This window comes from Botrytis cinerea, chromosome 10, assembly GCF_000143535.2.
Source record: "Botrytis cinerea B05.10 chromosome 10, complete sequence".
Taxonomy (NCBI): Eukaryota; Fungi; Ascomycota; class Leotiomycetes; order Helotiales; family Sclerotiniaceae; genus Botrytis; species Botrytis cinerea.
The window spans coordinates 2,223,825-2,237,511 of record NC_037319.1 but is presented as its reverse complement, the minus strand read 5'-3'; the positions used below and the strand labels follow the sequence as shown (position 1 = coordinate 2,237,511).

The window sequence follows — 13,687 nt, the reverse complement described above, 5'->3', positions numbered from 1 at the left end:
ATATTATTTGATTATTGAAAACTTTATTGAATAAGTTTTTATTAAAAGATTATTATAGAATAATTATTTTGTTTTTATTGAAACTTTATTCCTTTTTGAAATGATTGATAACGAATTTCATAATTGATATTATTGATATTAAAAAGAAATTTGATATCAATATTAATATACTTTTATTGATATTATTTTTAAAGAATTGATTTATAATGAAAAATTGTATTATTATATAACCTCTATAGAACTGATAGTTGGACAGAAACGAAAATATATTTCAATTAATGAAGAAAAAGGAATGCTGGAATTCTTTATAGATATTAGTAGTGAAAATACTATTCCCTTTTTATTGTTTCAATTCTCAAGCCCTGTTTTCTTTTTTTAAGAAATCAAATATATAAAACAAAGAAAATATAAATTTATAAAACAAAATAAAAGATTGAACAATAAAAGAAATAAAAACGAAAGAGTTATAAATATAATAAAAGATAGCTTTTTTAATAATCGAGATTTTTTTAAGTGATTAAAAGATTCAAGAAGAATATATAAAGTTATTTTTGAAGAGAGATATAATAAAAGGTTTGCTGGTTGAAATTCTTAATTAAAATTGTAAAGATAGATAATAAATACATTTCATAATTTTATAAACTTTTTGCGAAGTTATAATTGCAATAAAAAGAATATTGTTATTTAGATTCTTGATTTTAATTGATTGGGTAATCAATTGATCAAAATGGGGAGAAATATAAAAATGAAAATATATGACTTTAGGGTTACATATTATTAATATTTAGTATTTATAATTTTTCTTTTGTAGATTTAAAAATATCATTGAATTTTCTATCTTCTAAAATTATCTCCTAAAGAATTGAATGTTCAGCTCTTATTGTCTCCCTTACCTTGCTGTCGCGATGTAGCGATTCACCCCATTTTACTATGTGTAGCCACTTACTCTATGCTTGGTATATGCGAAGGCTTTTCTTGTATGACCATTACCACCTTCTACTCGTTTACAATATAGTTATATTATTTATTTTATTTTATAAAAGGAATTTAGAGAATCTTCAGAATATATGAGTTGATGATATAGGAAAAGAGAATAAAGTTTATTTCGAAGTTTTAAATAATAAATAGTTATTTAATACTTTTAATATAATATAATTTCAAAAGGTTTTTTAATATTATATATAATTAAAAGCAAATAAAAGATATTGTTTATTTATTATAAATAATTATTCCAATTATATAAATATAAAATTTATATCAAAATATAATGAATTAAAAATTATATTATTAATTTTACTATTATATTTTATATATCTATTTCAATCTTTTAATTACAACTTCTTTCTTTTATTTTTAATAAATTATAATATAACATTAAATATTATATTATATAAAAATAAAAGATTATTTGAAATTATAAAATGAAACTTTTAAATTATATTTAAAAGAATTTAGATTCGAATTTATATAATATATAATACATTTTTTTTTTCAAAAAAATAAATATTTATTTTATATATAAAGAAATTATTATTATTAATATTATATTTGAATCTTTTTTTATATTATTTATATTAATATAATTAATTAAAAATAAATTTAAGATTTTATATATAATAAAAGCTTTTTGTAAATTTAAATTAGAATTTTAATATTAAAATAATTTTGAAATTATTTTAAAGCTTTTTAAAATTATTTTTATTAATATCATTCAAATGAATATTTAATTATATAAAACAAAAAAATTAAAAGAGATTATAAAAATAAAAAAAAAGAATTGATTTAAAAAATTAAATTTAATAAGAAAAAAAGAAAATGAAATATTTTTATATTTTTTTGAAATTATTTTAAAAATTAAAATCTATTAATATATTAAAATATTTATTATTTAATAAGAAAAAGAAATTAAAAAATTAAAAAGGAAAAGAAGTATTCAAAAATATAAAAGAGTATTTATTAAAAGAAAATCGATTATTAGATTTTATAGGATTTCAAAAAATATAATAAGAAAACTTTAAAAGTTTTAAAATTATTTATTAAAAAGATTAAAAGTATTTTAAATTTTTTTATTATAATAGATTTAATATATTAAAAAGTTATAAAGTTTTTAGATATTAGAAAGATTAATATTTCGAAGGATAATGGGAAGGGGGTGGAAATTAGAATTAAAAGGGGGTAGGTAATTATAATATTAATAAGATTTAAAGATCAATTATTTAAAGGTTTTTTATAAAAATTCTATATTATATTATTAATATTCAAAAACTTTAGTTTGATATTTTATAAATTGTAATTATTATTAAATATTAAAGTTTTAATAATAGTAAATTTGAGATTGTATAAGATGTGGGGTAATGTAAGATGTCGGGATATCGATTACTCATTATTGGGAATGTCGCATGCAGCCCCCGGATATGTATTACTCCACCACACTCCACCAAACGACTCATTCCTGTCCAAAATGTGAAATTCTTCAAGTGGAAGGACATCTTCGTGCAGAAATGCGTATCCTTGTATTATGCCAGCCGCACCAGCGCCGAGAATGATCGCAAAACGCCGTTCGTCTGCTTGCATCGTACTGACGTCTGTTTTACTGTCTATTTGGGTAGAGAAGTGGTTTGGGTGCAGAGGAGTAGATTTTCGTTATAAAAGTGATCAAATTCGCTGGTAGGGCAATTGATTGCGGATATCACCTTCATTGTCCTCTCAGGATCTATCTATCAGCCTGTATGTTGGTAAGCTTTGTTTACGCCGGAGACTTGGCGGCCATCGCTAAATCAAATCATTTCCGGCAGTCCGTTCCAGGTTGTTCGGCTTCCGGCCGGCTGAAGACTGCGGAGCGTTACCCTCGGCGCCGAGTAACAGCATCAGTAGTGAAACAGATCATTGTTGAAGCTGAAAATCACTGCTGGATGTGCATCCACGGCACAGTAGTCATATACCGAATACTGCTGCTATTTTCCCCTTCACCGTAAAATACTGTCGCAACATAACTTCCTCATGGGCATCAGAAACGATACTGCCAGCGACTAAAACATCACAACGCCACTTTTGACGAACGAATACAATTTCTTCTACCAAACAATTATTGTCAATAAAGTCGTTGCAGTCAGTGTTCGGTGACTTTGGGTTTGATCCTTCCTATCATTGTTGTCGATGACTCGGTCACCGGGCTGTGAAGTGCCAAAGGACCCCACTTGACGAAATGGTTGGAACTGCAGGAGTTTACAGAATCGTGTCCAATAAACTTCTAGCGGAGACTTGATGCTAACCCGATGGGCAAAGGTAGTGAGTATTAGTCAGGCACGAACGAGGTTTTGGGCTAGCCCTCGCTTAATTGGAACTCGCCGTAGCTACCATGAAATATGGAAACCGGCGGTGAATGGAGAGTCGATCACTCATTGATGTCATGAAACGAGGAAAATAAGAATGTTGGGTGTACTCGCAGCGGGAAAACAAAGTAAGAAAGGATTTCTGCGTCAACGTGATCATTCCTGGATTCTTGGCATTTTTGCTGTTTGTGTCTAGATAGACGCTTTGAGATTTATGACTTCATGGGACACTGGCGCAGGACTTGAGATGGATATCCCCTTTCGTGAACTTGGTAAGAGACAACCACTTTTGATTTTAAGCGGCTGTAAGGCAGTATTTTATTGTAGCTTACTTTAACCTCAGGTACTTTGGAACGCTTCTATATTGCTCGCAATAATCTCAAATTTTTCAACTCCAGCACTGTCACTGCCATCTACCAGCTCCCTGCCTCTCTATCTAAACAATCACTTCTTAATCTCCCATATTTCAAAGCGCTCATCTACAAATCCGTCGCCTCAACTATCCTTGCTCATCCTTTCCTCTCTGTCAGCATAGAGGGGGAATCTTCAGCAAACCCTCGATGGATCCATCTCTCAAGAATCAATCTCAGCAAGGTCGTTCAATTCGTCCATGTGAATCCAGAGAATGGGATTGAAACATTCATTGAAGAAGGTCTTCAGAGAGGGTTTGAGAATGAAGCGGAAGGCAAAGGTCCTCTCTGGAGGGTCTTCATGGCTTCTCCAGGGTTCACTGATGAAACCAACAGAGCTACTGCACCGGGAGACCAAGACATAATCAATTTGGCAGTTGGCTTCTTCTTCCACCACGCAATCTGCGACGGACTATCAGGCGCCAGTTTTCATAAAACTTTCCAATCACATCTCAACTCTCTCCTCGCGAGTGCCACTCTATCAGACTTTGGCTCGAAATGCGTGGATCCTACAACTATAGAAACACTATTGGAGGTGCCTAGGCAGCTCCTACCGCCAAATATGGAAGAAGCCATCAACCTAACTACATCCATCTCCTTCCTTCTTCGGCGGCTCTTCTTGGCCGTTCTGTATCCTACAGACCGTCTAAAATGGACAGGTCCGCTCATCCCACAGAACATCCCGCCTCGGCGACTGGCCCGCATAAAATCATTCTCTCTGGATTCTGAAGTAACAGAGAAGCTAGTCACGAGATGTCGAAAAGAGAAAACGACCATTACCGCACTTGCGACTGTGCTACTGGCGAGAGAATCGGCGCAAATCTTTGCAACTGAGGAGTCTAGCAGGTTTGAGGTTCCAATCGCTATTTCAATGAGAAGGCTTGCTGTAGCGCATAGCGGTGTCACTGATGATACTATTGGCGTATATGTCTCGGCCGCAAAACCCATATTTTCTTGCGAGAACCCAACGCCAAGGGGGTATATTTCTTGTTGCTCTCCCTCATCGCCTGGGTTAGAAGGAAGTGACGAACAACTATGGGATTCCGCGCGTGAAACCAGACAATACATAGCAACGGCAACAAATTCTCCCGCAGATCAGGATATAGGGGCACTGAAGTTGATCCGCGATTTCCAGAAGTATTTCACTGGCTTACTTGGTGGAAAGAGGCAGAGTGCTTTTTTGCTTACGAATTTGGGGGTTGTTGAGGGCACTAGTGGTGATCGCGATCTCACTGCCAAGGCAACCCTTAGCAAGCTGTTCTTCGCGAACATGCCGTCAATGTATGATGGACCTCTTTTGCTTGCTATGGCGACAGTAAAAGGAGGAGATATGACTCTTTGTCTCGGCTCTGAAAGGGGCGTTATAAGTGAGGACCATGTCAATATTATTAGGAACAATTTGGAACATCGACTTAGAAGCATTGCGAATGAATAAGGTGGTGGTACCGAGTTATTTCAGCTGATTTCATAGAATAACGAGCCGGCGACAATGACCTGGGAGTTGCAGTGCAAATTTGGGCCTGGAGGTTAGCCGCATAAGGCGAGATCTCGTGACCCACCAGAAAAAAATAATCCACCAGCCGTAAAAAATGGAAGCTATAGCACTCAGCACCTGTAGAATTTGACCCCTCAAGTGTTGTGAATCATTCAGAAGATGCGTGAATCACTCAATTAGGCCCTGTTTTCAGAGGTGAATGCAGCAAGTGAATGTATTCAATCACGGCTCGAGAAGCTACATTGGGAAGCCATGAGATACAGCTATGTTTGCAATTGCGAGGCTACCGTTCTCAATCTATTATATTCTGCAATAGCCTCAGGGTCGGCCTTGATCGCATCGAAGTCCAGCTGCGTCAAAAAGACTCCTTCTAACGTTGTTGCTCGACTCAATCCTACAAATGCTTGCCCTTCAGAAAAGATACTCTTGTTCAGTACGAGGGTAATGGACGGCAAGGAAAGACCCTGCACTTTGTGGATCGTGAGAGCAAACGTGTTGATAATAGGCAGCTGCCACCGTCGGTATTCTGCTCCGTAAGATTGGAATGTTGAAGACGACCTGTGCAGCTGGAGCACCTAGTAACCGTTAGGTTCTAAACGTACAAGGGCAATGTATAGTGCAGGGGGTGGAGCCGTAAGTTCAAATTACAAAGTAGTTATACTTAAATTCCTTCTTAAGTAGGAAATGTAGCCTCGACATCATCGTTGTTCAAGTTATCTATTATAATATTAATAGACTTATTAGAAATCTCTTTTTCTACTAATATACTATTAATAAATATTATGGGAGCTGCTTTTAAAGTTATGTGGAAGTATCTAGAAATCTCTCGAAATAGTTTAGATTAAATTTTAAATAAGGATTCAATAAGATTATAATTAATTACAATTCTTATAACTATAATAATAAAACTAATAATTATTATCTTGAATATAAAGCTTTATATTATAATGAAATCTATTCCCTTATATAGATCTTCGTTTCATTTGGATAGTTGGAACAGCCAGTCGTTTTTAAAGCACTATCGTTTCTAAGCTATTTATTACAGAATATTAATCTTATAACTCTTAATGTCCTAGCTTATTCTTTTGTCCTGAAGCTAATCCCCTAGGACATTACTAATCCTAATAAAGCCTTCTTGCTTACTGTGTTCTGTCTTTCCTAGGACCTACTGTCCTGGGAACTATGTTCTAGGTTTCTAGGGTATCCTATGTCTAATACTATATACATGCCTGAGGCTCTCCTTGGGTGCCTAGTGTCCCCCGGTATACTGCAGCTGAATCACTGAGGCCTATAATACCATTATAGCCTATAAGTTAGTGATTCTACAGCCTGTTACTAATCCGTTGTAACAGTATGTATTAGGGATCTCGGTTACTTATTCCATATACCTCCATAGGCTGACTGTTCTTGATCCACTAAAGGGCGCGTTCTTCATCAGGCTTCATGACATACCGGGAACAAATTCCCCCGAATGTGTACATTTTCAATCTATGCAATGCATAACGTGAATTGATCAGCATAACGCGCATAAATACTCAGATATCTACTCGCCGGATGTTCGATAAGCGGTCGCAATGAGTGAACAAAAAGGTGCTATCCAAATTGGATTTCAAATCTCGTCATGTTGCAGACAATATATAATCTAGACTATTCGCCGCAAAATGTTTTGAATATTTTTGAGCATTTTCAATCTCGCATTTCGGTGTACGGATACTCTTTCGGCAAGGTTGTATTTAGCCATATGTACCTACCTCGCTACCTCCCCAAAGTCGAATAAATTCGTAAAAACATCATGGTTCAAACTTCACACGCTGATTCTTCAATTACAATGAATATGGATAGGGATTTGGAAGAACAGAAATATGTCCAAAAAAAGGCTAGGCATTGGGAGCTGGTTTTCGATCAGATACATGTCACGCCCGAAGTACTCAATTACCCTTACAAAGGATCTGGGACGGAACAGGATCCTTTTGTGGTGGAATTTATTCCAGGCGATCGCAGAAATCCAATGAATTTTCCCATGTTGAAGAAATGGACTATTACGATACTTCTCGCCTTTGTAAGCTCTCCCCCCTTTTCCGTTAAGGTTTCGGTTATTATTCTCCGAAGTTTGAGCTGTGCAACGAAGGAGGGCGAGACACACATACTTCTCTTACCCACATACTAACTGTTGGTGAAGGCAACGTTAGCAGTATCTTTTGTGTCCTCGGCATATTCAGGTGGTGTTAAAGAGATCATCGAGACTTTCAATGTCGGTTCGGAAGTCGTCACTTTAGGAGTCTCGCTTTTCGTCTTGGGTTTTGCTATCGGTCCACTTATATGGGCGCCCTTGTCAGAATTATATGGTCGACAGGTCCTTTTCTGTGGTACTTATGCTATGCTTACTATCTTCAATGCTGGGGCTGCTGGAGCACAAAATATGCAGACGCTCTTGATCATGCGATTTATCGCAGGATCTTTTGGTAGTTCCCCTCTTACCAATGCCGGTGGAGTCATTGCCGACATGTTCTCTGCTGCTCATCGAGGAGTCGCTATGAGTATCTTTGCTGCAGCACCATTTCTAGGTCCTGTTGCTGGGCCAATTGTAGGCGGCTTCTTGGGAGAAACAGAAGGCTGGAGATGGGTCGAGTAAGTTGCATTGCTTAAATCACTATTCATACTATGACCCTAACACTATCAATAGGGGACTCATGGCCATATTTACCGGAGTAGTCTGGATCATTGGCTCCCTCACCATTCCCGAAACTTATTCTCCAGTCATCCTTCGTCGCCGAGCAAACAAGATGTCCTCCATGACCGGGAAAGTTTACAAATCCAGGGCGGAAGTCGAAAGGGGCTCTAAATCTATATCAGCAGAATTCAAAACGGCACTCTCGAGACCTTGGATTTTGTTGTTTACAGAACCTATCGTACTCTTGTTGAGTTTGTACATGGCAATCGTATACGGAACTTTATACATGATGTTCGGAGCATTCCCAATTGTCTTCCAAACTGGGCGCGGATGGAGTGCTGGTATTGGTGGATTGGCTTTCTGTGGTGTTGCAGTCGGAATGATATCTGCAGTCTTTTACTCACTGTGGGACAACAAACGATATAACGCTACAGCTGCTAGGCATAACAATGCTGCTCCGCCTGAAGCTCGACTTCCACCTGCCCTCGTTGGAAGTATATGCTTACCTGTTGGTCTTTTTTGGTTCGCATGGACAAACTCCCCAAGTATACATTGGATTGTTAGTATCATAGGCACTGCTCCTTTTGGTTTTGGGATGGTATTGGTGTTCTTGAGTGTCATGAACTATTTGATTGATGCGTATGTTCTTTACGCCGCTTCCGTTTTAGCGGCCAACAGTGTTCTTCGCTCCTTGTTTGGTGCAGCATTCCCACTCTTTACTAGCTGTAAGTATTTTCTAAATCCCATGGTTGTGTCAAACAGATAACTAACTGTATGATTAGATATGTACAAAAACCTTGGCATTCATTGGGCAAGTTCAATTCCAGCTTTCCTCGCACTGGCCTGTGTACCATTTCCATTCTTGTTCTACAAGTATGGAGCATCCATTCGAATGAAGTGCAAGTTTGCGGCGGAAGCGGCGCGTGTATTGGCGGAGATACGGGGAGCATCTTCAAATGAAGATGAGGCCGAGCAGACAATAGAAGATATGGAGGAACGGGAGGCGAGAAGGCAGACTGCTCATGGGGAGAGTGAGAAGAATGATGCTGTTAACGATGGAGAGAAACGCGAACAGAAAACCAATGAATGAGAAAGAGGGTGCGATTTGATTTTTTCCTAGTTTAGCGACATAGTGACAGAGGAATTTTGATGAGTTTTGATGTGTTTACGTTTAGAATCATAATAGAAGTTGGCATTTTGAAGGTGTTGGAAAGAGGGAAATACACGGTAATGTAGGATTTGGGTTTCGATTTCTTATTTTAGATATCCCATGAAGCATGAGAGACGTTCGGCTTGAAAATAGAAATTTATTTCAAAAGTATCAATGGTTCAGAGTGAGATATAGTGTAAGGGAAGATGATGCGGCTTTGAACTCCTCCCTGAGCCACATCCTGAGCCACACCCTGAGCCACATCCGCACACGGGTCCACCAATGTTGCATCCCATCCTTTTCCAACCTTCAAAACACATTCATCCATCACAGCTTCCTACAGCTTAGCAATCGAAGGGGTTCTGACTTGAACATTCGGTGCCACCCATCCGCATTTCCATTGCTTGAAGGATCGTTTCGTAACGCGCCGTGCTTGGTTACAATTGAGTGTTGTACCAAAAGTTGACAACTGCAATCTTTGTTCTCAATGACAGTCGTACACGGCGTAAATCTCTGTTGAATTGATGTTGGCCGAAGACCTCCAAGCCGCCTAAGTTGGTGCATCTAATGCTGGGTGCAATTTCGATTTTACATGATCCGATGCAAGTCTCGGCCGCTGTCAATAATGCTGCAAGGCACATTATTGCTGTATATTGTCGGCAGGCTCGGGCCGTCCATACAATGCATACATTAATTTGGTTATCGCGTGCCTGCACCTATCACCAACTTTTGGCTACCCATAGCCACATCCATAGCTGGACAATTCCCATCGAATTCCCATCAATCGTGTCTAACTTCCAGGTGGCATATCCTCCACATGGTTTTGTTGTGGAGGAGGAATCTTGATATACCATTCCGCTGGGACATCACGCCGCGAAGCCGCATTATTAATTTGCTATCACACTCCTTATCTTGATTCATCCAAGATTATGGGAAACTGCCCCCAGATCCTCCGTACCGTTCTACTCAATATTCTATCTTCGTTGTTCGGTACTGACGCGGTTTGTAATATTCACTCGATTCCTTAAATTAGAAAAGATTTCATGATCCTATCTACATCATGTAGACCCTTTTCAATTTCGTATTGCATACCTTAGTCGTTGCACTCTTGGAAATCTATTCAATAATCATTCTCAATCATGGTTTCAATCCTCCCAGATGGAATGTCCAACTTGGAGGCAACTATTTTATTCTTGATCATAGACACAATAGCTCTCATTCTACGCGTCATTTCCAGAATACAGACAAAGAGCACGACGACGACTGGGCAATTCATCCGCTACGATGACTGGTGGATTCTTGCAGCTTATTTGATGTTTGCTTCGCACTGTATTTTGATAGTTTGCGGCGAGTACATACAATCGCCAAAGCAGATGTTTTATAGTAATGTATCAAACAGACATCACGAAAATATCAGGTACCCTCGAACCATTTTTAGTCATGGATTCAGATCATCGATTGAAAATGCTCCAGGTAGAGTTCCATAATGATCTGTATTCGGTGTTAATGCTTAGCTAATACTCATATAGTTGCTATGGATTGGTAGTATTCACTTCCCTTTCATCATCACGGCCGTTAAAATCTCAATATTATGCATGTATCGCTCTCTATTCAAAACAACCCCAAATCTCATTCGATGTGTGGATATAACAATGGGTTTATGCACAATATGGTTCATAATCACTGTATGCTTGACGATATTCGGATGTACACCTATCAGAGCAGCATATAATATAGCCCTTAGACTCGAACCCACCACACATTGCATTCCGTACGGAGAGATAGTTCTTGGCTTCGAACTTCCCAATGCAATCTTGGATGTTGTCATTCTCGCCCTTCCTTTCTTTGTCATCAGAGACCTTCATGTACCTGTACGGAAGAAGGTTCTTTTGTTCTTGCTTTTCTGGTTTGGTGGGTTGTAAGTCATGTCGTCCTTTCATCGATGTGATTGATATGCCATTAACTAGCTTGCAGCGTTATTGTGACATGCATACTACGTATAGCATACTCATATCAGCCTCATGATCCAGAGCATTGTAAGAAATGTGAGATCATTTCGTTCTGAAAGTTGCTAAAGTCTATATAGTTTCTGGATTCTCTACTGCGAATGAATGGTTGATGATTGAGGAAGGGAGCGCTATTTTAGGAGCCTGTGTCCCAACATGTATGTTTGCAAGATTCCTTTCTTCAATCTAAACTTCTTCGTCTTCATTTTGCACTTCTTCTTCATCTTCTACAGCTACTTTCAATGCTACCATTTTCTCTAATTCTCCAAACTCTTTTTGTCTTGAGCAATCACTGATTCCTCCATCTTTTTTTTTTTTTTAGTTCGACCCGTACTAAAAACGTATTTCAAGCTTCCAAAATCTATCAATGACTGGTTCTCTTCGACACTGGGAGCCTCAACGTCAGCAAGCAAACTTTCCAAAAGTCATTCGAAAATTAAAATTCAACCAAATCAATCCAAAGATCGACCTGGACCTTCGTATCAATTGAAAAAGCTATCTACAGCCCACCTTCAACGTGGAAGAGAACGGCAGAATCAGGGCCTCGACACGGAGTCGGATGAAAGTCCACTGGTTGACAATAAGATTTGGGTCACAAGGCATATTACAATTACAAAATAGAAGATTGATCAAGCATTAGATTTTGTCAATAATATTATAGTTCCATTATTTGCCTTTCTCCATAGCTTACTACCTAATTAAAATCATTCCTCGCCTGCTCGAGATAAGTGTTTGTTAGAGCTAAAATGGAAATCGTTCCATTCTTTGTATGTATACACGCAGGAATATCCTTCACTTGGTCCAAGTGGATCGATTATTTTCCTGCTGCAAACAACTAGATCTAGTCTCGCCTTATTACCATATTTTTGAAATATCTAACTCGGCTTCATTCTCTACAATTCTCTCGTTCTGCAGTAGGCTGGTTCGAATGACTTGCTAAAAATGCATTATGTACCTTACCTAGGTACGATGAAATAGACTTCTGATTGATGCTAAATACTATTGACTATTATCTGCAACTCCTTGAATTATATCCTCCGAGATTTTCAGGAAAGTGAATAGTCATATCAAAGAAGTTGGCAATTCTAAGTTGGAAGTATCTGTTGATAGCCATGTTGGTTGGATGTTATCTCACCAGAAGGCTATATCAAAACTCTTCATTGCAAAACAACAGTGTGGCTGTAAATTTTAAGCGTCATACTTGTTAATTAACATGTTGAGAACTCTCTTTACAACAAATTTCGGTCTGTTTAGAAATTGATTGCTAATTCGGCCTCGAAAACCTTCAGTAAGGAATTGCCCCACCATGAATAGAGGCCCTCTCGCGGTCTACGAGACATCGGCCTCATCTTTTCTTACTTATTCCGACGTCGAAAGGCATGTTGGAAGGTTATGCATTGTGAATCTACTTACGAAAATCATCAATCTAGTATCGATACTCGAGTATAAGAATGACAGTACTTCCCACCAAGCGAGAATCAGAAACAACATACACATCCAATTTACTCAATCATCATTACTACGACTTTCAGTTACCAGCATCCAGTGCTTCTTACTTCTTTCTTTCCTCAACAATTATACTGTAAAAATCGACAACATGCCACAAGAATCAACTGGCCGAAGGAAGACATCTAAGCCGGTATCTAAATCGACAACCAACCCAACAAAGCCGCCTCCAAGAAATAACAAAAAGCCTGACTTCCTAGAGTATCATGATGTGAATGGTGAACACAACCTCGATCATCCAGTCACTAAGCAGAAATACTTTGAGAGCAAAGACAGAGCTGTCAGACAGGCTCATGAACCGAGAGGACATAGTTCCGATTCCAGGGACAGGGAGAGATTTTCGGCATCGAAGAATACTTTAGAGGAGAGCCGGGCAAAGGAAAAGGAGGAGAGGGAAAATAATGGAAGTTCAACTCTTCCCAGCTCTTATTACAAAGACGATAGAGACCCAAACATGCGTGAAAGTGTTCAAGGAATATTTGGATTGCCGGAAGATAATTGGGGAAAACTTAGAAGAAGTGGAAGGCACCACAATTCTAGCGGCACAGACGGCACTTCTTCCCATAGGACACGAGGTTAAAATCGTGTAAGAAGACACTATACAGAGGAGATTTGTGGGTTCATTGGGTATAGAGATGGTAGAGAATACGAGTTCGTGTCATGCCGAATCTAAAAATTTATCAAGCTCAAAAGGATAAAGAAAAAAAGACAAAAAAGGGGGTGGGCGATGAAGATGGAGAGACAAACCAAAGCATTCACGGTCTGGTGGGAAGTCATGAGGAGATCATCATAGAGGCAGCAAACGCAAACGAAGTGCTGGCGGCGGTACTTACTTGGGCGTGAACGGCTATGAGAGGATAGGATATTAGTGGCCGATGGATGGGCATTGAGCAGATGTATAGGCGTTTGGGAGTCTTCCTCTCTCTCTTTTGCTTGTCAATTAGTTTAGCATCAGCAATTAAGAGAAACAACCAAAATAAAATGAAAATAAGGGGTTTACAACAAATACTTGTCTCTGGATCCCACGCTTCTTGATTAGTCACACTACACTCGTGAGATCTCGCAGTTTAGCAGGTGTTTGGTTGCAACTTCAAATTGCAAGGTGAGATTGATACCA

At 38.2% G+C, this 13,687-nt stretch overlaps 4 protein-coding genes across 5 annotated transcripts; all 4 read left to right on the top strand.

Annotated features, from left to right (window-relative positions):
• The first annotated feature begins 3,403 nt into the window (after nt 1-3,403).
• Nucleotides 3,404-5,479, top strand: BCIN_10g05850 (hypothetical protein). The gene is made up of 2 exons (XM_024695719.1): nt 3,404-3,604; nt 3,676-5,479. The coding sequence occupies exons 1-2, from the start codon at nt 3,547-3,549 to the stop codon at nt 5,175-5,177; spliced, it is 1,560 nt and encodes a 519-aa protein (XP_024551513.1). The 5' UTR covers nt 3,404-3,546; the 3' UTR covers nt 5,178-5,479.
• Nucleotides 5,480-6,931: 1,452 nt separating this feature from the next.
• Nucleotides 6,932-9,223, top strand: BCIN_10g05840 (hypothetical protein). The gene is made up of 4 exons (XM_024695718.1): nt 6,932-7,296; nt 7,417-7,865; nt 7,921-8,633; nt 8,691-9,223. The coding sequence occupies exons 1-4, from the start codon at nt 7,030-7,032 to the stop codon at nt 8,996-8,998; spliced, it is 1,737 nt and encodes a 578-aa protein (XP_024551512.1). The 5' UTR covers nt 6,932-7,029; the 3' UTR covers nt 8,999-9,223.
• A 167-nt stretch (nt 9,224-9,390) lies between these two features.
• On the top strand, nt 9,391-11,771 carry BCIN_10g05830 (hypothetical protein). Of its 2 annotated transcripts, XM_024695716.1 has the most exons (6): nt 9,391-10,405; nt 10,458-10,531; nt 10,588-10,976; nt 11,033-11,094; nt 11,145-11,222; nt 11,387-11,771. In XM_024695716.1, exons 1-6 carry the CDS (start codon nt 10,198-10,200, stop codon nt 11,683-11,685), a joined length of 1,110 nt encoding a protein of 369 aa, XP_024551510.1. In that variant the 5' UTR covers nt 9,391-10,197; the 3' UTR covers nt 11,686-11,771. The 2 variants fall into 2 exon arrangements, with proteins under 2 accessions (XP_024551510.1, XP_024551511.1); XM_024695717.1 differs by having other exon boundaries at nt 9,391-10,531.
• A 161-nt stretch (nt 11,772-11,932) lies between these two features.
• BCIN_10g05820 (hypothetical protein) lies at nt 11,933-13,571 on the top strand. Its single transcript, XM_024695715.1, has one exon. The coding sequence runs from the start codon at nt 12,662-12,664 to the stop codon at nt 13,148-13,150; it is 489 nt and encodes a 162-aa protein (XP_024551509.1). The 5' UTR covers nt 11,933-12,661; the 3' UTR covers nt 13,151-13,571.
• Nucleotides 13,572-13,687: the final 116 nt, after the last annotated feature.